The sequence below is a fragment of the Leopardus geoffroyi genome, chromosome A1 (assembly GCF_018350155.1).
Source record: "Leopardus geoffroyi isolate Oge1 chromosome A1, O.geoffroyi_Oge1_pat1.0, whole genome shotgun sequence".
NCBI classification, from domain to species: domain Eukaryota; kingdom Metazoa; phylum Chordata; class Mammalia; order Carnivora; family Felidae; genus Leopardus; species Leopardus geoffroyi.
In genome coordinates, this window is record NC_059326.1 from 192,933,250 (window position 1) to 192,958,671 (window position 25,422).

At 44.3% G+C, this 25,422-nt stretch overlaps 1 protein-coding gene and 1 long non-coding RNA gene across 5 annotated transcripts in view; both read right to left on the reverse strand.

Annotated features, from left to right (window-relative positions):
• The window catches only part of GALNT10 (polypeptide N-acetylgalactosaminyltransferase 10), a 224,938-nt gene that overhangs the window by 101,809 nt on the left and 97,707 nt on the right, over positions 1–25,422 (reverse strand). For all 3 annotated transcript variants that reach the window (XM_045436518.1, XM_045436527.1, XM_045436507.1), the window contains exon 4: positions 876–1,042. In XM_045436518.1, the coding sequence (XP_045292474.1) occupies positions 876–1,042 (167 nt within the window). The remainder of the gene's footprint in view (positions 1–875; positions 1,043–25,422) is intronic.
• On the reverse strand, positions 14,619–18,839 carry LOC123575813. Of its 2 annotated transcripts, XR_006701013.1 has the most exons (3): positions 16,962–18,839; positions 15,544–15,634; positions 14,619–14,870 (listed from the first exon to the last, which is right to left on the reverse strand). It is a non-coding gene; the product is annotated as an uncharacterized LOC123575813 (long non-coding RNA). The 2 variants fall into 2 exon arrangements; XR_006701012.1 differs by having other exon boundaries at positions 15,544–18,839.

Sequence of the window (25,422 nt, forward strand, 5' to 3'; positions counted from 1 at the left end):
AGCATGAGTAGATGCCATGGGCATCACCCCAAGTATATAGTGGTATACTTGGCCCGCCCCATGAGAGAGGGCCCAGCTGTGGCTGGTACACAGACGGCGAGAGTTAGTGAGTATCACCCTTACTGCCTTATCACACCCTACTTACTTTCCCTCAGGAAAGACCACGTCAGTGAGCCCACTCAGAGCAGGCAAGTATCTCAGTCTTCTCCTCTGCAAAATGGGCTCATTCAACACCTTCTCTAATGTACTTCTCCCTTTCCTACATCTACTCAAGAGGCCCCAAATCAAAACATTCATATTTCCAGCCACCCTGGCAGAGAGGGATGCCTGGATGTCAGAGTTCTGACCAAAAATCTTTCCCTGGGGGGTGGGGGGGGGGGGGACTTTCCTGAATAAGAAGGCAAAATCTTGGGAAAAAAAAAAAAAAAGGAGGCTTTGTTCTCTTTGCCCTTTCTGCTGCTTCTTGTCTGAAAGGCACACTTTCCAGAGGTATAGCAGCAATTCTGCGACCATGAGGATGAGGAAGCAGGCACAGAGAAGTCTGGTTCTTTGATGACAGTCTGAGGCAGCTGTATCAATTCTGGGTCTTATTATGAAATTAATGAATGAATGAACCCCTTTTGTGCCTAAGTTCATCAAGTTTTCTGGTATTTGCACTCCAGTACACTTCTACATTATTACAAACAGGATAAAAACAGAACCTACTTCTGTTGTGAGATACTGTATACAGGGACACGGTCATGGCCGGGCACAGAGCAAGCATCAGTGAACGGTGGCCCAGACATTCCTGCTGCTGAAGAAGAAAACCGGCCACCCCTTTGGCCAGTCACTCGATGAAGCGTGGGGGGCAGGAAGATGGGTGGGGTGGGCCCTACCTCGATCACTGAAGTCATCAACCAGCACGATCTCGGCGATCAGCTCCGGGGGCGAGCGGTTCAGCACGCTGTGGACGGTGCGGAGGAGGGAGGACCAGCCCTCGTTGTGGAAGGGGATGATGATGCTGGTGTTGGGGAGTGTCTCCAGGTAGCGCTTGCTGTTGCAGCTAGAGGGAGACACAGGGGACAAGGAGAGGTCAGGTTCGGCTCTCCTCTCGCCATCAGAACTCAACAACTGGCTAACTGCAAAGCCCACTCCTTTCCAGCCTTTAGGGAATGAGTGAGAGCCAGGGATACCTCAGTCACTTCAGAACCTCCTTCCACCTAGCATCCCGAAGCCTGGCCTCCAGTTCCTGCACACACAGCACACAGGTATATGTATGCAAGAGCCCCCTGACTCTGTAGGAGAGCAGTTACAAACCAAAGCCAGCCAGCGCTGAGGGAGCAACATGGGGTCTGGCGCTCTCCATGTGCTAACTTGTTTAAGCCTCAACAGCCACAGGAAGGTGGCTACCCATCCTCAGGATTCCCAGTGGAAGACAGCTTCAGTCCAACTCTGGCCTCTCTCCCTACCCCTTGCACATTCCTCACCAGTGGAGGAGAAACCATTTATCCATGAGTTTGGAAGAACGGACTCAGCTTCACTGGCTTGGTCCCCTCTGCTCTCCCTCTCTGGGCTCTGCTTGCACATTTTCTCCTCTGCTCTCCATCAGGCACATGGTAAGCTTGGGGTGGGAGGCCGTGCCCTGTGGGCCTTTAATATCACTGTAACACCCCCAAAGAATCAACACAGTTCCTTAGTATCATCAAATATCTAGTTGGTGCTCAAGTTTCCCTGCTCTTCTTATGTCTTTTTACAGTTGCTTAAATCAGGATCAAGACCAGGCCCACATGCTGCCTTTAGCTGATGTGTCTTCTAAGTCTCTTTTTTTCTTTACAATGTACTTGTTGAAGAAACTGGGTCCTTTGCCCTACTGGATTTCCTACAGTCTGCATTTTGCTGCTTGGGTTGCTGTGGTGTCTCTGAACACGTTCCTCTGTCCACTCTTCCTTGGTTCCAGTACTTTGGTGGTTAGATCTAGAGACGTGACCTACTTTGATGAGATATTCTGGCAACCTCTTCCTAGTGGTGTGAGCATCCCAAAGGAAAAACATACTGTCCAGTTATCTTTCCTTTTGTGATGTTGGTGGCCACCGATGACCAATGTCTAAATCCTTCATTTCACTGGAGGTTTTTAAAATGGTGATACTCTTATTCTATCATTCTTGATTTTCTAGCAGGGATACTACAATGAAGAAAAATGACCACATCAACAATTTGTTTACCCCGAAGTACATGAAAGACATGATACATTCTTGATTATCAGTTTTTAGAATGACTCAACTCCCCAGCATCTTCCAAAGACAGCCAATTATCTGTTTTCATTAGGAGGTCATAAATGTTAACATAATATGTTTCAGTTCACTGCAAATATTATTCTTACTGGTTCCCAAATAAAACCATCGTTAGCCCAAGAGAGTCTTCTCAAGTTGGCTCCTAGTCCTTTGGATATGACCCCAGAGTACTGATAACTTCCTTGCTTTATGATAAAAGATTATAAAAGATGCTCCAGGCTTAACTTGTACATTTTCTGCCCTCACCTGGATCAGTCATTCTGCCAAGGAACCCTGGCTCCTGATTATCATCGATATCACCATTTGGATCCTGCAATACGGACACTAAGGGCCTTCATTAACTACTAGGTTGGTTATGGTTTCTATGCCTTTACACTGGTCAGAGTCAAAAATATATCTTAGTAGATTCATCATGAGTTCATGCTAAAGTTTTATATTTAATATACAAGACTATGCAGTTTTACTTAAGCTTAATCTTATATATTGAATCTCCTTTTTAATTGAGATATAATTCACATACCATAAAACTCAACATAAAATTCACCCTTTTGAAGTGTCTAATTCAGTACTTTTTAACATACTTCACCAAGTTGTACAACCATCACCACTATCTAAGTCCAGAACATTTCTATCACCCCCAAAATAAACTTCATATTCATTAGCAGTCACTAACCATTCTCCCCTCCCCTCAGGCTTAGTAACCACTAGTTTGTTTTCTGTTTCCATGGGTTTTCCTATCCTGGACATTTTATGCAAATAGAATCATATATTATGTGGTCTTTTGTGCCTGGCTTCTTTCACTGAACATGTCTTCAAGGTTCATCCATGTTTAGCATGGATTGATACTTCATTCTTTTTATGGCTGAATAACATTTCACTGCATGGATATACCATATTTCATCTATGTATTCATCAACTGATTGAAATTTGAGTTGACTGATATTTGGCTATATGAATAACACTGGCATGAACACTCATGTACAAGTTTTTGTGTAGACATGTTTTCAGGTCTCTTGGGTATATACCAAGGAGTAGAATTGCTGGGCCATAAGGTAACTCCACGTTGAACTCTTCAAGGAACTGCCAAAATGTTTTCCAAAGTGGCAAGAACATTTTACATTCCCACCAGCAACCTATGAGGGTTACAATTTCTCCACTTTTGTTATTGTCCATCTTTTTGATTATAGCCATCCTCATGGGTGTGAAGTGTTATCTTATTTTGGTTTGATTTGCATTTTCCTAATGACTAATGGTGTTGAGTATATTTTCATATACTTACTTGGCCATTTGTTTACCTTCTTTGGAGAAATGTCTACTATGAATATATTACCTTATGTGGCAAAAGCGACTTTGCAGATGTGGTTAAGGTTAAGAACCTTGAGATGACTTTGAGGACCCTGGATTACCCAAGGGGGTCCAATGTAACCACGAGTGTCCTTAAAGGTAGAGAACATTTCTGGTTGGGTTGGAGAGATGAGAAGGATGGGGCAAAGAACGGAACTGTGAGAAGGACTCAATTCACCACTGCTGGCTTTGAAGACTGAAGGAGGGGCTCACAAGCCATGGAAGGTGAGCAGCCTTTAGAAGGTGGAAACATTCCTCAGCTGATAGCCAGCAAGATAACGGGGTCTCACTCTTCATAACTAAAGTCCGCCAACAACCCAGATAAGCAAGATTCCCCCAGAACCCCCAGGAGGGAACGCAGCCTGGCCACCACCTTGATTTTCACCCAAGGAGCCCTATGTTGGACTTCGGACTTGCAGAACTGTAAGAATAACTTTGTGTTGTTTAAACTCCTACGTTTATGGTAATCTGCCATGACAACTACAGAAAACTCATACACAAGAGTCATCTTTGATACCCAGTCTGTAAACATTATTTGGAAACACTTAAAATGTAGAAGATCTCACAAAAAATCCTCATGAGTCTCATGTGGCGGCAGTGGGCTGGAGTTGACAGTGGACACCCCTCTCTATGGAGCAGGTGCTCCCAGGGCCCCCTCAGCTCCTGCTACTCCCCACAACCTTACACCAGAGCTGCGTCAGTCCCTTGCATTGCCTCCAGGACCCCTGGAGACCTCTGAAGTTGATAGCCCAGAAGTAAAAGAGGGAGCTCCACAAGGTTGGTAAGAAGTTTTTTGGAGAAAATATGTGACAACTGGGGCAAGAAACGTAACAACAAAATGTCTCCTTTCCTATGCCACTGAATCAACTGTCCAAAGGCACCTGGGTCTCTCTGTAACTTACTTTGAAACATCTCAAAAAGGAAAATAGATTGACGGATGGAGAGAGGGATGGCCAGATATATGATAAAGTCAGTAGAGGAATACTAACTGCAGAATCTAGATGGTGCACATGAGCGCTCAATGTGCAAGTCTTTCAGAGCTTTTCTGTAGGTTTGATAATTTTCAGAAAGAAATGTTAGGGGGAAAATGGGTCAGGGTCACAGTCCCCTTAGTTTCAGATTCTGCCTTTGCTGGAGGCACCAAGGGAAGCTGGGCGGGGGAGAGTAGGAATGAACCCCTGGTGTCTGGCAGTGAGGTCAGTTCCAGCTGTGTGGACAGGACCCCCCCCTAATTCTGCCGGTCCAGTTCTGCTGGACAAGTCGGTCTCTTTCCCCTTGGGACCTCGGGACTTCCTTCACATGCCATCTTGCTCCTCCATCTGGCTGGGTTGTTTTTATCCAGGCCTCACGCAGCTCCCCTTGGGCCCTTCCCCCACCTCTAATCCCTTTGGTTATGTCAGCCAGCTTTCTCTGGGAGCAGTCTCTAACTTCATTTCGTTGGCTTTCACAAATAAAGCACCTCTTCTTAAAAATCCCTTTCCCTCAACTCGGCTGGGTCCTCTGTGGCCAAGAAAAGACAGGCGATATCTAGTTTGCTACAAAAGTTCCTGCCTTCCATCCAATTTCACAGGAGGCCTGTTGGATTGAAGCAGGGTTGGGGGCGGTTGGTGGTAATAAGTTGCCTGGAGTCCACGGGGTGAAACACAATATAGCTATTACCCCGTAGAGAGTCCTGGCTCTCTCAAATCCCAGGCTGGGCCCCACAGCCTGCCAGTAGACACGCAAACACCAGCATATATTAAGGGCAGTAGGTAATGCTACGATTGACTAAACTTATTTCTAATTTAACTTAATCATGGAACTAAAGAATATTCAGAACTCAAATGAAAGGCTCAGCTTAGATCATAGCCTGGAACATGTACCTTTGTTAGGGGGCCTGGGGGCTACTCTTTTTCTCCCTCCTCTATCCATCCACTCATTTAGTGACTAAATAAACACCCAACGACACTTGACTTTTGCCATGGGCACTAGTCATTAGTTTGGTTCCAGCTTAGTAGAGGCTCTTTGTTTAAATAAAAAATTGTGTGTGGGAATGCAAGCTGGTGCAGCCACTCTGGAAAACAGTATGGAGGTTCCTCAAAAAACTAAAAATGGAACTACCCTATGACCCAGCAATTGCACTACTAGCCATCTATCCACGGGATACAGGTGTGCTGTTTCGAAGGGACACATGCACCCCCATGTTTATAGCAGCACTACCAACAATAGCCAAAGTATGGAAAGAGCCCAAATGTCCATCAATGGATGAATGGATAAAGAAGATGTGGGATATATATATACAATGGAGTATTACTCGGCAATCAAAAAATCTTGTCATTTGCAACTACATGGATGGAACTGGAGGGTATCATGCTAAGCAAAATTAGTCAGAGAAAGACAAATATCATATGACTTCACTCATATGAGGACTTTAAGAGACAAAACAGATGAACATAAGGGAAGGGAAACAAAAATAATATAAAAACAGGGAGGGGGACAAAACAGAAGAGACTCATAAATATGAAGAACAAACTGAGGGTTATGGGAGGGGTGGTGGGAGGGGGGATGGGCTAAATGGGTAAGGGGCATTAAGGAATCGATTCCTGAAATCATTGTTGCACTATATGCTAACTAATTTGGATGTAAGTTTAAAAAAATAAAAAATAAAACAAATTAATAAAAAAAATATATAGGTAAAAAATAAAAAAATAAAAAAGTGTGTGACATGCTGGAATGAATCTCTCCAGTATCCAGCAGGAAACTTGGTTCCACAGACCTGCCCAACAGCCACCTTCCTGTTGGGAGTTCATGCAAAGAGCCCCTTCTCTCCTCTTCTTTTTTTAAAAATTTTTTTTTTCAACGTTTATTTATTTTTGGGACAGAGAGAGACAGAGCATGAACGGGGGAGGGGCAGAGAGAGAGGGAGACAAAGAATTGGAAACAGGCTCCAGGCTCCGAGCCATCAGCCCAGAGCCTGACGCGGGGCTCGAACTCACGGACCGCGAGATCGTGACCTGGCTGAAGTCGGACGCTTAACCGACTGCGCCACCCAGGCGCCCCTCTCTCCTCTTCTTATCAGGCCTCAGATCACAGCAGCAAGAGGAGGCCTGGGGATGGTGGGGAGGAAAGAGAAGGCCACCCCATCCCCAGTGACACCCCCGTCTTAGCAGCCCTCTTTAAGACCTGTCTGCATGTTGTGTCTTGAGGGTTCAACACTGGGTGATGGGGTGTGCCCCGTTCTTTGGTGCGTGATAAACACGAAGCATCCCTTTGCCAAGTTCCTTCAGAAAGCAGCCAGAGAATGTGGTCTTCGGGAAGGGAAACTAGGGCACTGCTCCCAGTGCGAGGAGGCTGGGCTGGGCTATGACCACACAATAACAACTCTGCCTCCCCCCAGTGCATTGTGCCTGATGGTTTACAGAGCACTCTTCCTTCTCTCTCCTCTAATCTATATGCTAGATATATAGCATATCTGGGGTACCAACCCCAGGAAGGGAGACAAACCAGAGTGCTGATCCCATTTTCCACATAAGGAAAATAGGGCCCAGACTGGTAAGTGACTTGGATCCAGGACTCATATCTAGATAGCATTTATTTATTTACTTAATTTTTTAAATGTTTATTTATTTTTGAGAGAGAGAGAGAGAGAGAGAGAGAGACAGACAAAGCACAAGCAGGGGAGGGGCAGAGAGAGAGGGAGACACAGAATTGGAAGCAGGCTCCAGGCTCTGAGCTGTCAGCACAGAGCCCAAAGTGGGCTCGAACTCACAAACTGTGAGATCGAGACCTGAGCCGATGTAGATGCTTAACTGACTGAGCCACCCAGACGCCCCTAGATAGTATGTATATAAAATAATGCTTCTTTTAGCTGTTGTGACAGGTGTCACGTGATTTCTCATTGTGGTTTTAATTTGCGTTTCCCCGATGATTACTGAATGGCTAAAAGAAAACATAAGAAATAAGGGCTGGTGAGGATGTGGAGAAAAAGGAACACTTGTGCACTGTTGGTAGGAATGCAAACTGATGCAGCCACTTGGAAAATAGTATGGAGGCTCCTCAAAAAATTAAAAATAGAAATACCATATGATCCAGTAATTCCACTACTATTTCCCCAAAGAAAACAAAATCTAATTCAAAAAGATACATGCACCCCTATGTTTACTGCAGCATTATTTACAATAGCCAAACGTGGAAGCAGTCCAAGTGCCCATCGATAGACAATGGAATATTACTCAGCCATAACAGAGAATTAAATCTTGCCATTTGCAATGACAGGGATGGAGCTAGAGGGTATGATGCTAAGTGAAAGCACTCAAGAAAGACAGATACCATACGACGTCATCAGTGTGGAATTTAAGAAGCAAAACAAATGAACAAAGATAAAAAGAGACAAACGAATAGATTCTTTCACTACAGAGAACAGATCGGTGGTTACCAGGGAGGAGGTGGGTGGGGGGGTGGGTGAAATAAGTAAAGGGGATTAAGAGTACACTTATGAGCACTGGGTTATGTAGAGAATCGTTAAAATCATTATATTGTACACCTGAAACTAATGTAACGTTGTATGTTAATTATACTTGAATAAAAACATACCACAATGTTTTTCTTGATGACAAAAGTGATAAGGATAAAAGTCTAAAAAACACAGAAAGGCTAACAACCAACTGGTAACCACAGGAACACCCTAACACCTGGGGCTGACCTCTGCTAAACATTTAGGGAATGTCTTCCTTTGCGCTCTTCTCTGAACGTGTATTTGTTCCTATGACACGGCATATGGCAAACCCATTTGATAGCGTCCAAGTCTCTGTGGGCTCCCAGTGCAGCGTGGCCTCTGAGGTTCTTGGAAGAGCCCCTCTAGGGGCAGAAAAGAGCAGAGTAGTGCCCTTGTAGGGGGTCAAAGCAGTGACACCATGTAACTTCCAGCACATCAATCTTGATGCCCCTTGCCTCAGTATTTCTGGCCCCCAATGGCACCATAAAAGGGGCACTGTGGAGTTTCAGACCTTTAACCAAATCAAGTGAAAAACCGTCCATCCCTTGCACAGGCACGTCCATCACCACCTGGTTCACAATCTGATGAGGTCCCAACCCAACAGGGCAAAGTTTAGTTACACGTGCACAGCAGAAGGACAAAGGGGCATGGCCTGGGTTGCTCCCTGACCCACTCTGAAACGTGAAAAGAAGAGAAACAAAGTGACAGTCCATCTAGAGGGAAAGATTAAATAAATGGTGAATACTTCAAACTATGGAATACTGATAAGCAGTTAAAAATAAAGTGGAAGATGATAATGATGATAACAGAAAATATCTATTAAGGATTTCCATTATGCCAGGCAATGTTCTAAGCACTTTATATGCAGAAAGTAATTTTATTTAATTGTCACAATGCTCTTTCAAGGTAGAGACTATAAAGAGGAGGAAACCAGACACAGAGAAACCAAGTAACTTGCCTAAGGTCAAACAGCCGGTAAGGGCTAGAGCCTGATTTAAACCCATCTGCCCTTTACACATATTAGTAGTTTTACACAGATAATGTAGCAACGATATTAATTATACAAGCCAAAAGAAGAATGAAGACATAAAAGACAAAAATTGAGGGAGTAGGAGTCTGATGCCCTGGCTTCTAATTTCTGCTCTGCATGCAACAATCCAAGCCCCCTCTTCTTGCTGGACCTCAGGTCCCCCTCATGCCAATAGGAAACTGCATAGATGCAGTGGGCAAGACCTAGGTGCCTGCTCTGTATTCTTTCTCCTTCTTTGGTAGTAGCATCCTGATTTTCCTTGAGGAATCTTCCACCTCTCAACTCTACAGGGTTCAGGGGGAGGTCCTTGCCTTGCCTTGAGGCTGGGCGAGGGAGTCTGGCTTAGCCAATCAGAACACTGCATCTTCCCAACCACAGTGACAGTTCAGGAACAGGGCACCTATAAATCAGAGTAGATCTTTGCTGAGATAACCAGGAGAGAGAGAGAGAGGCTCTTTTTTGCTGAAACTGAACACGGGAGGATATAAATCTGGTCTGCCTGGGGCCACCATGTGTGTTCCCTGTCTTAAACTGAATTCAACAGAATGGAAAACAGAGCCAAGAGTTGGAGAGAGGTTCCTACTGGCATCATTTAGGGATTTGGATCCAGCTAGAGATGAAGCCAAGCTCTGCTCGTGGTCTTTCTAGTTACGTGAGTCAATACATTTTCTTAAGACTGAGTTGGGTCTCCGTCACTCGTCACTAAAAGAATCCTCGCTGTTTTAACTCTAGGCCCTTTCGGTCAAATGAATCTGTTTTGGACTTAACGATGGTTTGTGAAGGACACAGGCATAAATGGTTCCCCAGGAGTTACCTCTGATCTGTAGGGGGCAGCTTCTGTCTCCCGTTGCAGAATTCATCACTGCTCTTCACTGACTGGGAGAAAGGGCCTGGGCTGAGGGCTGTGGAGAGGGTGGGAGGCATTGGGACCACCGGGAGATAACTGAGCCCATCTGTGACTGGGCAGCCCCCAATTTAATACTCCCTAAAGGATTCTGAGCCCTTGGGGCACAAAGACAAATCTAATACACTGGCTCTCAAGATGCACCCTCAGGGCTTAATGCTGGAGCACTAGAATATAAAAGAAAAGAAGTCAAAATCAAAGGGAAGCATTTCAAAAATTTTCTCTCCAAGTCAACTTTGAATAGAACAATCCAATCATTTTGAAGGGAATTACGAAAGACATTTAATTCCCTCGCACAGGACACCATCCACAGACCAAACTGAAATACAAGTCAGTTGAATAAACCTGATGTTGTACATGCCTGAGGGAGAAAAAGTGGTCTAGATCTGGGTTCAAGTCCTGACTCTGCCACTCTGCAGCTGGCAGAGGGTAGCTTTCTATCCTCACTCAGCCTCAGTTTCTTGTCTATCACATGGGGATGGTAACACCATGAGAATGTTATAACTAGGCGAGACTGCACATTAAAAACAGCCACATGGAGGAAGTAGTTACCTCTGTCCTTGGAGGTGGGTAAATGTGGAAGAGAAGTCACAGCAAAGAGAATGCTCCTGATTTCAATTCTCTTGGAATCAGGGATGGATATTCCAGAGAAAGACATAGGGCTTTAGTAAGGCTTAATTAAATTAGAGTTTTGCTCTTGTAGACATGAGTCCTATTCTTGGTACCCCACACTGTAGCCAACTCATGGCTCAAAACATTCTCATTTGCTCACTCCCTCAACCATGCATGTATTCAAGAAATGTTTACTGAGCCCCTGCTATGTGACAGACACTCTGCTAAGCCCTGGGGATTACCCTAGTGAGGAAAAAGTGATTGTCCCTAAGGGGATAGTGTTGAATGGGAGGCAAATAAATAAGCAGTAATAAATTATGATAATTTTTCCTACCTCCCTGCATGTGGCTGTGAGGTGAGAGCAGAACGAAAACAGCCAAGAAAGACAAAGCATGAGGGCATTAGGAGTGGTGTACCCTCACGTCCAGCTCTGCGCCTTGCCAACAGAGAGCAGGTCATTAATGGTTGCTGGGTTGAACTGGAGTTGGAAGGGCCTACTCCAACCCTTCTGTTTTCCAAGTAAGGAGGTGAGGCTTACAGAGGTTGCACGGAGATCCCAGACCACAAGGCCAGTGGATGTTGGAATGGGATCCGACGCTGGCTCTTTAGTTAAAACACAAAAAAGAAAGCCTTTGGAAACTCTGGATGTAAAGAATAAATCTGAATCATACACAGTTTCAAGGAGCTGATGTCTGCCGTCATGTTCCAAGTGCTGCCTGTGGGCTTGGCGGGTCTGTGGGCAGCTGGACCACACAGCCTAGAGATGTGGGTCTCTGAGGGTTATGATGAACTTCAGCATATAAACTACCACTGGTAGGAATGTGGATGCTTTCAATAAGCTTGCTGATATCTGTTCAACGTTTGTTCACATTTATCAGAAGTAGTTTGTATGGATGTGGAGCCAAAAAGACAAACTATTAGTTGCATAACCTTGGGCAAGTTACCAGACCTCTGTAAGCCTCAGTTTCCTCATTTTTAAAAACGGACTTACTGGTATGAGCTGAGAAGTGAACAGGATAGGAACATCTTGGTGCTCTGTAAACACAAGGGTGCATCAAGTGCCATCTTGGTCTGAAAAGAAACATCTGTGCTGATGGTCAATCATGGTGCCTGCCTTGGCCATGCCTGAGGAAGGCTAAGAAAGGAGTCCTGAGTGGGTCCCATGACCACACCTTCCCTGGACATCATGGTGCCTGGGGCAGGAGCAGAGCCCTGGCCCAAGGGCAGTCAATCCATCAACTTGCCAGTGGTCAACAGCCTAGCAAGAAATGTGCCTAAATGGGGGGCACCAGGCCAAATTCTCTTTCTCCTTCTTGGAGATACACCTTGATGTATGGAAAGGGAGTCTAAGAGTTAATGAAGAAAGCTGACACAGAACTATACAGAGAAGAGCTAAAGCCTTGTAATGATGGGATCCAGAAATGTCTATGGGTGAGGGTGTCATAAGACAATCTAGTGTTTGGATGTGGAAAGATCTTCCCATTTCAGACACTGGGAGCCCTGGCTATGCCATGGTTCCACCTCCCCCTCCTGGAGAGCCTTGCTGGCTTTTCCCACATTCCAACTGGCTACATTCCCCTTTTCCTTTAATGCTTCTGCCTCCTTGCAGGGGACTGGCCCATTGGTTAAAGTAACTTTGGGGCCAAGGAGTCCATCCTATTCCTAAGCCCATTCTCGGGAAAGAAAAACAAAAACAAGCATCCACAAGTTGTACTTGAGCTGAGTGAAGTGTTCTTATTTCCTCTTTATTATTTTGAAAAGAATGGGTTCTTAAGGAATTAAGATTTCTAAACTCTAGAAGTAACACTAATATGGAAATCTGGACTTCCAGGTCACGGACAGGTGAGGCTGTTGGGGCACACCGTATTGTTTCATCTGATCAGCGATGCTCTATCGACACCATGCCGACTGAGCCACGATGGCATCATAAGCAGTCACCTGAAGCTCATGGTGTTCCACCACCACTGTGCTCTCTACACTATAGCAAATTGTTCTTCAGTAAATAGAAGGGTGAGTGGTGGTGGTGGTGGTGGTGGTGGTGGTGGTGTGTGTGTGTGTGTGCGTGTGTGTGTGTTTTAAGGGAATGATCATTTGAAAAAATCCTTGTGGAGTGACTCTGTTGTTTGAAAGCTCCCAGTGTTTGTACTCTTAGATAAACAACCTTCTTCTAGAAATGGGCGCACCATTTTAGCACTTTCTCATGGGAACTGAATCAACACGCCCTCCTCCGCCAAACAGATGATAATTTCAAGCTTTCCACTGACCAGATGGGCCTTGGGGAGTTGGGTTTGTGTGTCTTGGGGGTGGCAGAAGCCAGGATCTCTTTGGGTTGAGGAAAAAGGCCCACTACTGTTTCCAGGCCACATGTGTAGCTTCCACGTGGAAAGCCAATGAGAATCACTGAATTAGGAAGGCTGGAAGGGCCCGAAGGTCACCTTGTTTGCATTCCTTATTTTACAGATGAGGAAACGGAGGCCCAGAATGGGGAGATACCTTCCTAGAGTCACAGAGTGAGATGACATACCCATATCTCAAAGAGCGGGCCTTGAGAAAGAGTAATGCCCCAAGTGGCAACTGCAGGTGTGGGGAGGGAAGTGGGGTGGGCTAGAGATCTGGATCCAAGTCCCACATTTAACACTGGGTCACCTTGGGGAAATCACAGCCTTCCTAAGTCTCAGTTTCCACTTGGGTGAAATGGGAATATGATTCCGTCCTCCTGAGGCTGTCACAAGGAAGGAAAGAGATACCTTAGGTGAATATAGCATCTGGCTCATAAATGTGAGTTTCCATCATCAAGAGGCCACAGTGTAGGTCATTTTCCAGCAAATGGTTTCAGTATTCTGCTGTCCTTCCCTCTCTGTTTTGCATAAAGGATAGTCCCTCATAATAAAACATTCTCAGCAAGACTATGTCCAATGGGCTCTGGAGCTACCAAGAAGTTAAGAAGAAGTTATAAATAGCTCCAGGCTCTGGAACAAAAGGAAGAAACTGGGTTTTAGTGGGCAGAGTGTGAAAAGCTCCTGCCCCCCTATCCTCCCTCCAGATGCAGATCTGGGGCCTCTCATGACACATCCCTTCAGCAAGCCTTCTCTCCTCAGCTGGGGCTTGGCTCCCAGCCCTTCTGTACACCTCTCTGGGGGATGGGTCAGGTGCTGGCTTTCTCTTCAACAGCCTGGCTGGAATCAGAGGAGCCAGAAGATTAGTGTGACAACATGTGCCAAGGCTGACATCTTGACGAAGGTCCCTTTCCATTCAGGGCAGGCTTTGCTAAATGCCAGAAGCACCTACCGGCTCTTCCCTCTTCTCAGTGGATAGCGCAGAGGATCACAAAGGCTTGTTATGATTAATTATGCGCCATCCGTTTGCCACCACTGTTCCACCCCCTAACCCACACCAGACTTCAGATACAAGCAGTACTTAAGGGATCTTGGTTTGTGCTCTCTTTTCCTTCCCTTCTGAACTCACATTTTGGAAAGCCCTTGGTTCAGACCGTATCTAGTTTTAACACAGTTGTAAAAACAACACAAAAAAAAATTTTTTTTTTCTTTCAACGTTTATTTATTTTTGGGACAGAGAGAGACAGAGCATGAACGGGGGGAGGGGCAGAGAGAGAGGGAGACACAGAATCGGAAACAGGCTCCAGGCTCTGAGCCATCAGCCCAGAGCCCGACGCGGGGCTCGAACTCACGGACCGCGAGATCGTGACCTGGCTGAAGTCGGACGCTTAACCGACTGCGCCACCCAGGCGCCCCAACACAAAAAATTTTTTTAAAGCACACAGCGAAATCCAACATTTCTTCACATGGCTGTCCCACATGATAAAAGGTGGTCCTCCCACAGATGTAACACGCAAGGTATTCCATGTGCTCAAGCTTTAAACACAGGCTGACAGCAGGAAGGAGGAACTCTGGCTAATCAACATGGCATGTCAAGGTGCCCGGAACGATCGGCATGAAATAACCACCAGAAGGACCACACTTCAGATCTCAGTTAAATGCCAATCGCCAGGCAAACATCGTTAAGAGGAAATGGGCTTTAATTATCAAGATTCTTGATTCATGAAAGAGGAAAAAAGAAAAAACAAAACTGTAAAGACATGTGTTCAAGGAGGTTGCTGCCACTCTATGTCCAGGAACAGAGAACTGAAAACCATTGGTATGCCCATGGACAGAGCAAGCACTCAGTAGGTTAAGTTCTTGTGAAATATTACACAGCTGTTAGAAATGTCTTGGAAATCTTAAATATGGAGAACAAACAGAGGGTTACTGAGGGGGTTGTAGGAGAGGGGGATGGGCTAAATGGGTAAGGGGCATTAAGGAATCTACTCCCAAAATCATTGTCGCACTATATACTAACTAGACTGGATGTAAATTAAAAAAAAAAAAAAAAAAAAAAAAAAAAAAGAAATGTCTTGGAAACATGACTGCAATATAATAAGTAAAAAATGCTACTTGTAGAGGAGTGCCTGGGTGGCTCAATGGGTTAAGCATCTGACTCTTGACTAGAGCTCAGGTCATGATCTCATGGTTTGTGAGTTCGAGCCCCACATCAGGCTCTGGGCTGACAGTCCAGAGCCTGCTTGGGATGCTCTCTTCCTCTCTCTCTGTCCCTTTCCCGCTCATTCTCTCTCCACCTCACTCTCTCTCTCTCTAAAAATAAATAAACTTATTTTAAAAAGCTACTTGTAGAATAAAATATGTATAGTACCACCAGATTTTTGTAAAAACAAAACAAAACCAAAAACAAACCCCTTCATATGTCTATATATGTTCCATAAACAAAGAAAAAAAAAAAACTATAAGAGGGCTAAACTGTTAGCTTTCACTACCTGGGCAGATTTAGGATTGGAGGTGGGTGATTGGGGGGGGGGGGGACTATTGATTTATTCCCCCCCACCCCCGAGGTTTACAGTCAGGGGTGAACGATGTCCTTATCTATGCAACACGGCTCCCCAACGACCTGCTCCACTTGTCTCACCGCCACACTGCCCAGGATGCCACCTTAATGAAGGGAGAGAACAGATAATCACCCTTATCTTACAGTCATCTTTCTCCTTTTCCTTAAACCTTTTCAAGGCCAACACCACTTCGAAATCAAACTCATCTCTGTAACCACTTTTACTGAGTGTTATTTGTCTGCTCCCGGACAAACATGTATTACCTTCAGCACGGTGAGTGAAATGCAACCTGAGTAGTCTTCTGCTTGTGTCTATTTATATTTATCTAGCCAATCCTGCTCGCTATGCCTGGCCCAAGAACCTTGACGCACAAAGGATTCGAATTTAAAAACTGTCTCCCTCCTTCTCTGTGAGGAATAGGTCTCAGTCTGCTGTGTGTGAAGCAGCAGAAAGAGCATGTGCTTGGATCTAGGTTTGAGTCTTCTCTGCTTTCTACTGGCTGAGCTCAGCTGAGGTTCAGTTTGTGCGTCTGGAAAATGGAGCTAGTGATCCCCATTAGATACAAACAATTTCAGAGAGGCTGGAGTTACAAAGAGTTGTAACAGTGTTTTTGTAAATGAGAAGACAATGCTGAAACCTAAAGGAAAAAAAATATGATCACACAAAACCTGAAAGTGGGAAGAAGTAAATCGAGGCAGGCTGGTAAAGTGCTCAGCCCTATGCTTGGCACACAAGCACTTGATAAATGGGAGACACTGTTATTACTCATGGAGAACACAGCATCCATTTCTAGAAGACTTAGAAAATGCATTTGTCTGCAGAAATGATAAAAGAACACAAACCACACATCAGCTCATGGGGATGTCAAGTGGTTTTTGCCTAGCATAAATTGTAGGGGATATATATGCCCATTTTGACACACAGCCATTTTTGCTTACAAGCCATTTATCTCCGTAATTTCAACCCAAGGGCTGAATTCACTGAAATCCGCTTTTAAAATTACAGGAAAGAAGTCAATTGGAGAGATTTTGTTGGCTGCCATTTTATTGTAAGGCTCATGAGGACCTTTAAATTCCGGTATTAGGTCCGATGGGTCAATCACTGTTGTCTGTTCACAAGAGAGTCGTTTAATTTCAGAGGAGAACTGATTTGAGCCTCCTGAAAAATCAGTGATGCTCCCAAGGAAATCCGGACTTTTTCCTTTCCCAGCTCACAAATCACTCAGGCGACAGCCCTCCTCTCCGCCCTCCTGCCCCTACCTACACAACCGCCCTGCTAACAGCTGCCAAACTAGGGAGGCTTCACCCCTCCCGGCCTGAGCATCTCGGGGGTGCTCATCTTATACTGAAGTACTCCATTATAGAAGTGCCAAGCAAGCTCACTCCAGCACACGAATCATGATAAAAAGGGTAAAAACTGCTAATACTTACTAAATATGTCTTCCAAGCCTGTCACTGTTCTACAGAGGGTCTGACAAACCTCTCCGCACCGTGGCGGGTGGGAGAAGGGTGGGTGCGGACTCCAGCCGGTCATTCCCATTGCCGACGGCGGGCGGGGGTGGGCACAGCCCCTGCCGTGACCCGAACGTGCGCACAAACTCCGTCATCCCACACACCACACCGCAGACAACAGCCGATCTGGGATCATTTTTAGATTTACTATCCATGACGCCTCAAGCACTTCTTGCTATTCAAGGAAAGCAAGTTAATTAAAACCACAATAAAAACACAGCAACTCAAAAAGGATCCCGTCACCATTCCCATTTTTCACAACATAAATGGCACTGTTTATTAAACTGCCTACTTGACCTCGTCACTTGGATGTTTAAGAATGTCTTAAACTTGGCTGAAATAAAAATCTTGATTTTCCCCAAATCTGCTCTCCTCCAAGCCTTTGTGCCTGTAAATGGCAACTCCATCTTCACAGTTGCTCTGGCCAGAAACCTCGCATTGTCTCAGTCTCTTCTCTCTCTCGCTCTTTTTTTTTTTTTCCCATATCCATATTGTCTATAAGTAAATCCCATCATCTCCACCTCCAAAATATTTCTAGAACGTGGCCACTGCTTCTCTGCTCCTTCTCTGCCACGGTGGTCTGAGTCATTGTCCCTCTCCTCTGCCCGCCTGGCTGTAATAAACTCCTAACTGGCTTCCCTGCTCCACTCTTGGCCGCCTACAGTCTATTCTTAACATAGCAACTGAAGTGATCCTTTGAAAATGAAAATCAGACTATGTCGCTCAGTGCTCAAAACTCTCCAGAGTTTCCCGTTTTACTCCCTCTGGTCAAAGCCAAAGTCCCACCGTGGCCCTGACATCTCTCCAGGCTTGCTTCTCATCACTTTCCTCCTGGCTCACTGGGCTCCATAAGGCAAGTATGATGGCCCAGGGGCCTTTGCACTTACTGTTTCTTCTGCCTGCAGGACTCTTCCCCCAGTTAACTGCCCTGCTAGATGGACCTCACACTTCCTCATATCTCTGTTCATGTGTCATCTCATTAGAGAGGCCTCCCACTAGCAGGGAAATAAAAATCCATTCCATTCCTATTACTTTCTCTACCCCTCACTCTGTTTATGTTTCTTATATCATTTATCACCATCTGAAAAAATAATGCATTTATTTATGACCTCTTCCACCCAGTAGAATGTAAACACCAGGAAAAAAGGAAATTTTGGCTGTTTTGTTCATTGCTGTTTCCCGAGGGACTAGCCTATACAATAAGCACACATGGTAGGCACATGATAAATATTTGCTGAATGAATGAATGAATGAATGAATGACTCACAGAGACAGTTAACAGTGACTAACAGGCTTGAGACTTCCTTAAGGCAGGGACTGACACTTGATCGTTTTAGTATAAATGAGTAGGGGCTAGCTGTATTTTAGGTGGGCTACAGACTCGGGGTGGAGGAGTGGGAAAGAAGCCCAGTGACTTTAGATTAGGTTCCTGATTTAATTAGCTCTGGGTACATCCATGACATGGCCGTGCAGGGGGCAGGTTACATCCCTGGCCTTTCTTGCTCAGGTTTACATCACCATTTGAGAAGATTCTGGGAGTACCAATAAAGATCAGGCTTTCCTGGTTCTCAAACCCTCAGCATCAGCAAGGCCACACTATCAAGGGGGGGAGGTGGTTGTCCTTGAATAGGACCTCAGCATTGCCAGCTCTCCTGGGCCCATGGGGCCATTTCCCCTCAGGGCTTTCCCTCTTCCTGATTCCCTACCTCTTTTTCTGGGCGTTTTGGATACTGCAACGGTTGGCAAACCACGACAACAAATCCATTTCCAACTAAACTCTAGTTAGAACTCAGGGTGTACCTGTGTGACTTTTGCCCCAGATCCCTTTCCCTCCCCCATTTTGATTCTTCTATTTGCTGATCTGAAAAAAAAGGTGAGTAATGACAATGATAACAATAACAGCACCTGTCCAATCTGTTCATGAGGGACGCTGGTCAATAATGTAATTTTCTCGCAATATCTTCGCCTTGTTTTAGTATCAGGGTAATGCTGAGTTCACAATGAGTTGGAAAGTACTCCACTCTCTTTAATTTTTTGGAAGAGTTGGTGTAGAAGAGTTGTTTGTATTATTTCTTAAATTCTACTTCGTGGAATTCACCAATGAACCCATCTGGGCTTAAAGTTTTCTTTGTAGGGAGGTTCTTAACTGTAATGTCAATTTCTTTAATATACATAGGACTATTTTGGTTAATTATTTCCTTTTTGAGTGAACTTCCAAGGAATTTATCATTTCAACTAAGTTGCTGAATTCACAGGCATAAAGTTGTTCAGAATATTCCTTTACCATTCTCCTAATCATTATAGAATCTGTAGTTACATCACCTCATTCCTGATATTGGTAATTTGCGTCTTCTCTTTCTCATCAGTCTGGTTAGAAGTGAATCCATTTAATTGACCACCTCAAAGTGTCAGCTTTTGGTTTCATTGACTTTTTCCTATTGTTTTTCTCTTTTCTACTTCATTGATCTCTGCTTTGATCTTTTTAAAATTTCCTTTCTTCTGTTTATTTTGGATTAACTTGTTCTTATTTTTCTGGTTTCTTAAAGTAGAAGCTGGTGGTGTCAATTTGACACCATTTTTCTTTTCTAATATAAGCATTTAATGCTACAAATTTCCCTGTAAGTACTGCTTTAGTGACATCCCACAAATTCTGATATGTTGTTTTCATTACCATTCAGTTCAAAACATTTTTTTTTAATGTTTATTTATTTTTGAGAAAGAGACAGAGCATGAGTGGAGGAGGGGCAGAGAAAGAGGGAGACAGAATACAAAGCAGGCTCCAGGCTCTGAGCTATCAGCACAGAGCCCGACGCAGGGCTCCAACTCACGAACCGTGAGATCACGACCTGAATTTGAAGTCGGATGCCCAACGGACTGAGCCACCTAGGCGCCCCAGTTCAAAACGTTTTCTAATTTTCCTTTTGATTTCTTCTTTGATCCATCTATTATTCATATGTGAGTTATAGTTTCCAAACATTTGGAAACGTTAAGAGACTGTCCTGTTATTGGTTTCTAAATTTAATTCCACTGTGGTCAGAAAACATACTTTGTATCACTTGAATCCTTTTAAATTTATGGAGACTTGTTTTCCAACCCAGAATATGATCAATCTTGGTAAATGCTCTGCATGTACTTGAAAAGCATGTACACTCTGCTGTTATTGGGTAGAATGTTCTATAAATGTTAACTGGGTCACGGGGTTGATGACGCTGTTAAAGTCTACTTGGGGCGCCTGGGTGGCGCAGTCGGTTAAGCGTCCGACTTCAGCCAGGTCACGGTCTCGCGGTCCGTGAGTTCGAGCCCCGCGTCGGGCTCTGGGCTGATGGCTCAGAGCCTGGAGCCTGTTTCCGATTCTGTGTCTCCCTCTCTCTCTGCCCCTCCCCCGTCATGCTCTGTCTCTCTCTGTCCCAAAAATAAATAAACGTTGAAAAAAAAAAAAAAATTAAAAAAAAAAAAAAAGTCTACTATATCCTTGCTGGTTCTGCTTGTTCTACCAATTTTTGAGAGAAAAGTGTTAAATCTCATAATTGTGGCTATGTCTATCTCTCTTTGCAGTTCCATGAGTTCTTGCTTCATGTATTTTGAAGCTCTCTTATGAGGTACATAAATATTTAGGGTTGCTATATTCTCTCTCACTCCTTTTTTTTAAATGTATGTTTATTTTTGAGAGAGAGAGAGAGAGAGAGAGTGCGTGAGCATGCATGAGAGCAAGTGGGGGAGGGGCAGAGAAAAGGGAGACAGAATCTGAAGCAGGCTCCAGGCTCTGAGCTGTCAGCACAGAGCTGATGTGGGGCTCGAGTCCAGGAACTGAGAGATCATGACCTGAGCCAAAGTCAGACACTTCACTGGCTGAGATACCCCAGTGCCCGGTTGGTATGTTCTCTTAATGAAGGATCCCTTTATTAAATTATTAAACTACCTTCTTTATCCTGATATTCTTTGTTTTGAATTCTACTTAAACTGACATTAATACAGCCACCAAAGCTTCCTTTTGATTAGTGTTAGCATGGTAGATTTCCCCTATCTTTTTACCGTCATTTGTACCTTTATATTTAAAGTGTGTTTCTTGCAGGCAGCATGGAGTAGAATCTTGTTTTTTTTTTTATCTAACTGGGTAAAAGGCAGAGAGTTCTGCCTTATAACTGAAACAATTAGTGCATTTACATTTAATGTGATTATTGATATGGTTAGGTTAAAGCCCATCATCTTGGTATTTGCTTTCTATTTGTCCTTTCTGACCTCAGTTCCCTTTTCTCTCTTTTTCTGCCTTCTTTTGGGTTAATTCAATATTTTCCATTATTCAATTTTACCTCCCTTGTTGGCTTATTCGCTATAACTCTTTGCTTTGCTTTTTAGTGCTTGCTTCAAGATTTATAGGATACATTTTAACAGTATACCTTCAAATGATACTATGTCACATCACAAGTAGTATGAAAATCTTATAGTAGTATATTAGCACTTCTCCTCTCTGACCTTTATGCTGGCATACATGTATAACTTTACATAGGTTTAAAACCCAACAATATGTTACTATTATTTTTGGTTATTTTGTCAGATACCTTGTAAAAAGATTTAAACAATAAGAAATAGTGTATGTCTACCCACATAGTTACTATTCTCAGTGATCTTCATTCTTTGTAAATGAGGATCCCTATTTCTACCTGTTACCATATTTTTTTCCCCCTAAAGGACTTCTTTTAACATTCCTTATAGTACATAACTTGTGTAATAAATTCTTTCAGTGTCTGACAAGTCACTATTTTGCCTTTATTTTTGAAAGATACTTTCACTGGGTGTAGAATTCTAGGTTGGTAGAGTTTTTGCTTTTCATATCTTAAAAATGTCGTTACACCATGCTCTTGCCTCTATCGTTTCCACTGAGAATTCTGTCATTTTTGTCTTTGGTCCTTTCAGTTTTATTTCTCTGTCTAGTCTAAAACTTTGTCTTCATCACTGGTTTGTAGCAATTTGATGATGATATACAGTGGTGTCATTTTACTCCTGTTTCTTAAGATTGGGTTTCATTGTGCTTCTTGGATTTGTGGTTTTATAGCTGTCACTCAACTTGGAAAACTTTTGGCCATTATTTTTCTCTTCCCTTTCATAGACTCCAATTACATGGACATTTGATTGCTTAACGTTGTCCCACAGTTCATCAATGCCCTTTTTATTTTGAAAAATTCTTCCTCTGTATTTTGAGTAGTTTATTTTCCTACTCTTCAGTTTTACTCCTCCCCCCCCCCCCCCCACACACACACACAATATCTAGTCTGCCATTCATCCCATACACTATTTTTCATTGCAGACTTTGTTGGTTTCATTTCTAGAAGCTCAGTTTGGGTCTTTTTAAATTGTCCATGTGTCTATTTAATTTTTGAAACATATGGAATATAGTAATAATAAATGTTTTAGTGTCCTCTGCTAATTCTAAAATCTGTGTTAATTCTCGGCTTTTTTTTTTTTAAGTTTATTTATTTTATTTCGAAAGAGACAGAGGCAGCACACTTGGGAGAGGGGCAGAGAGAGAGAGAGAGAGAGAGAGAGAAAGAGAGAGAGAGAGAGAGAGAGAATCCCAAGCAGGCTCCACACCATCAGCATGGAGGCCCACATGGGGCTCGAACCCACAAACTGAGATCATGACCTGAGCCAAAACCAAGAGTTGGACGCTTAACTGACTGAGCCACCCAGATGCCCCTGGGTTGGTTTTGATTAGTATTAATATTCCTCATTAAGGGCCTGTGAACTCTGGCCTCTTTGGTCTCCTTGGACTTCTTCTCCTCAACTCAGGAAGTCCTCTGGGCTCCACTTGGGTTCCCCTCCCCGTACCATGGCCTGGAAACTCTCTTGAGACAAATGTTGGGGTACCTGTAGGGCTCACCTCATTTGTTTGCCACCTCTTAAGATTTACAGCCTGTCACTGACTGATGTCCAATGTCTTACAAACCATTGCTTCACACGGTTTGTCTTTAGTTGTTGTTATTTCAGGCAGGAGAGGGTCCTGTTACTCTGTCTTGGTCCCTAAATAGCATTTTTTGTGTGTCTGTGTGTACATTCGTATTTGGGGCCCTGTTATTATCATTACAACTAGTGCTATCAATGTGGCTGATTTAAACTTGTGCTGGCAACCGGTCTTTCTTTCCAGAGTATATATTTAATAAATGTGTGTCAAAATGTATAGACTCTAATTGGCTCCCTTGTTGCTTTTGTAACCTGTTGGAGATGTAAAGGCGATCAATAGAACACTGGCCTATTATAATAATATAAACTTCTAAGTTCTTTTGAGGAAATTCAGCCCATACCATAAATCAACCGAGTTAATTTCACAAAAAGGAATCTGGTAGATTTGGGCCTTTTATTGCAACAAAGATTCCATTCAGGTTCATTCATTACTGAAAGCTAAACCAAGGGACTGGGTAAAGCAGGTCAGGAGTGTAGATGGTTTTCACTCCTACCATGAATGTTCTCTGACGGCTTTCAGATGGATGGTCTTCGCACCGGAGAAAATGACTATTTTTTCAGAGGAAAAGTTTGCACAGGAAGCTTTGGACCCCAGCCACTTCAGCAGTCGGGGCTGTTGCCATCAGCTCTGTGTCCTGGAGGGGCCTCCATGGATGGTCGCCATGCGGCCCAACCCGCCTCCCAGGGAGCAGGGGAAGCGGGCCAGCGCACCAGCCATCCTCTGTTCCTGCTCCCTCGGCAGGGGGTGCAGAGGGCAGGCCCGCTGAGCCAGCTGGCCACCTCCCATTTACAAGCCCCAGCAAGTCGGGTCAGACTGCCCTCTTTCCCTTCTCTGGGTCTCCATGGTCCTTGGTGCAGCTTCTGGTGGAAGCAAATGCAGCTGGCACAAACAGCCCCTCAATCCTGTTCTTGATGTGATGTTGCCAAAATTCAGTTGGAAGAAGTAAAAGGCAAACATTACCTCAGCTCCTGATGGAGTTGTTTCAGCTCAAAGAAACCAGAGGGAGGGAGTGTCTCCACTGCTCTAATCTCACACATTTCCAAGGTCTGCAGGAAAGATCCACCCCCCGCCCTCTCCCCTCCCCAGCCCAGGAAGGAAAGGAATAGCTCTTCAAGACATCTGTCAACTCATTTCTGGAATGTCCGCTTCCATAGCTAGGGATTCTGAAAAGCCAGGGGGTCAGGAGAGGGGCGGGGAGTGTCAGGAGCACTGGATTTAGTGACATCCTTCATGGTGACTTAGATGCTGGTGGGGTGGCTGGGAACAGAGGAGCCTGAGGCGTCCTTTGGCTCAATTCACACCCACCTAGAACAGTGCTTCCTCACCTCACTGATGCCCTGGACCCCTCTGCCAAGCTGGTGAAGCCTATGGTCACTTCTCAGAGCAGCTTGTATAATGCATAAAATAAAGCAGGTTATAAAGGAAATCAAGTGGACTGGAATACAGTTATCAAAATAATTTAAAAATCTGAAATATAGTAATAAAAGTGTTTCCTTATTAACACATTAATCAACACGATCTAGTGGCTGTTCTAAAAACTACCTTCACTTCAAAGTAGTGATGAGCATTCGTTACATTTCTAGATATCTATAAAGTGATGTAAAAGTAAATGATTTCTTTTGGGGACAAATTCACAGGTGCTTTGTTGCCTACAGTCGTAACAGAAAGGAACACCGTGCTTCAGTTAGAGGTTAGTGAAAAGAAAAACACAGTGTTTTCCACATCCAGATTTTTAGAGGCTCCTGAATTCTATCCACAGACTTGTCTGTGGGCCCTGGGACTCCGAAATTAAGAAGAGCTTTCTTTTTTCTGAACTGTTGGGAAAGAGCTGTGCACTGGAGACATGGGGGCCAGGCCCCAACCTGGGGGCCTCTATCCAGCTGAGAGACTCGAACTTTTAAGCCCAAGGCTGTGCACTTCTTGCCTATTTTTCTACCTGCAGTGTCTTCCCGCAAAGGCCGGTGCTGGGTGGGGGTGTCCTTGGGAGTTCCAAAGCACCCGGAGTCTACCCTTATTGCCGATCTTCTCATCTGTGGTGTAATGACCTGCTTAGCCCATCTGTCCCCACCTCTTGCACGAGGCAACAATCATGGCTCATTTATTGTTGTGTTCCTGATGTCAAGCACAGGGCTTGGCACGTAGCCCATTCATATATATTTAGTGACTCAACAGATGAATGGACAGATGAAAGCTGTGTCCACACCTAGCTTCTCCCTCTCGTTATAAAAATATTCCTTGATTGACACCAGTACTTCTCAGCCCGGGTTACGTAAGTGAGAATTGCTTCCCAAAGCTTCAGAAAATACTGAGACCCAAGATGGACCCCCCACCCCCACCCCCCAGAGATTCAGACTCCAGTGGTCTGGGGTGGGACCGTGGCCCTTGTACATCTTTAAAACCACCCCAGAAACAGCCAGAGTT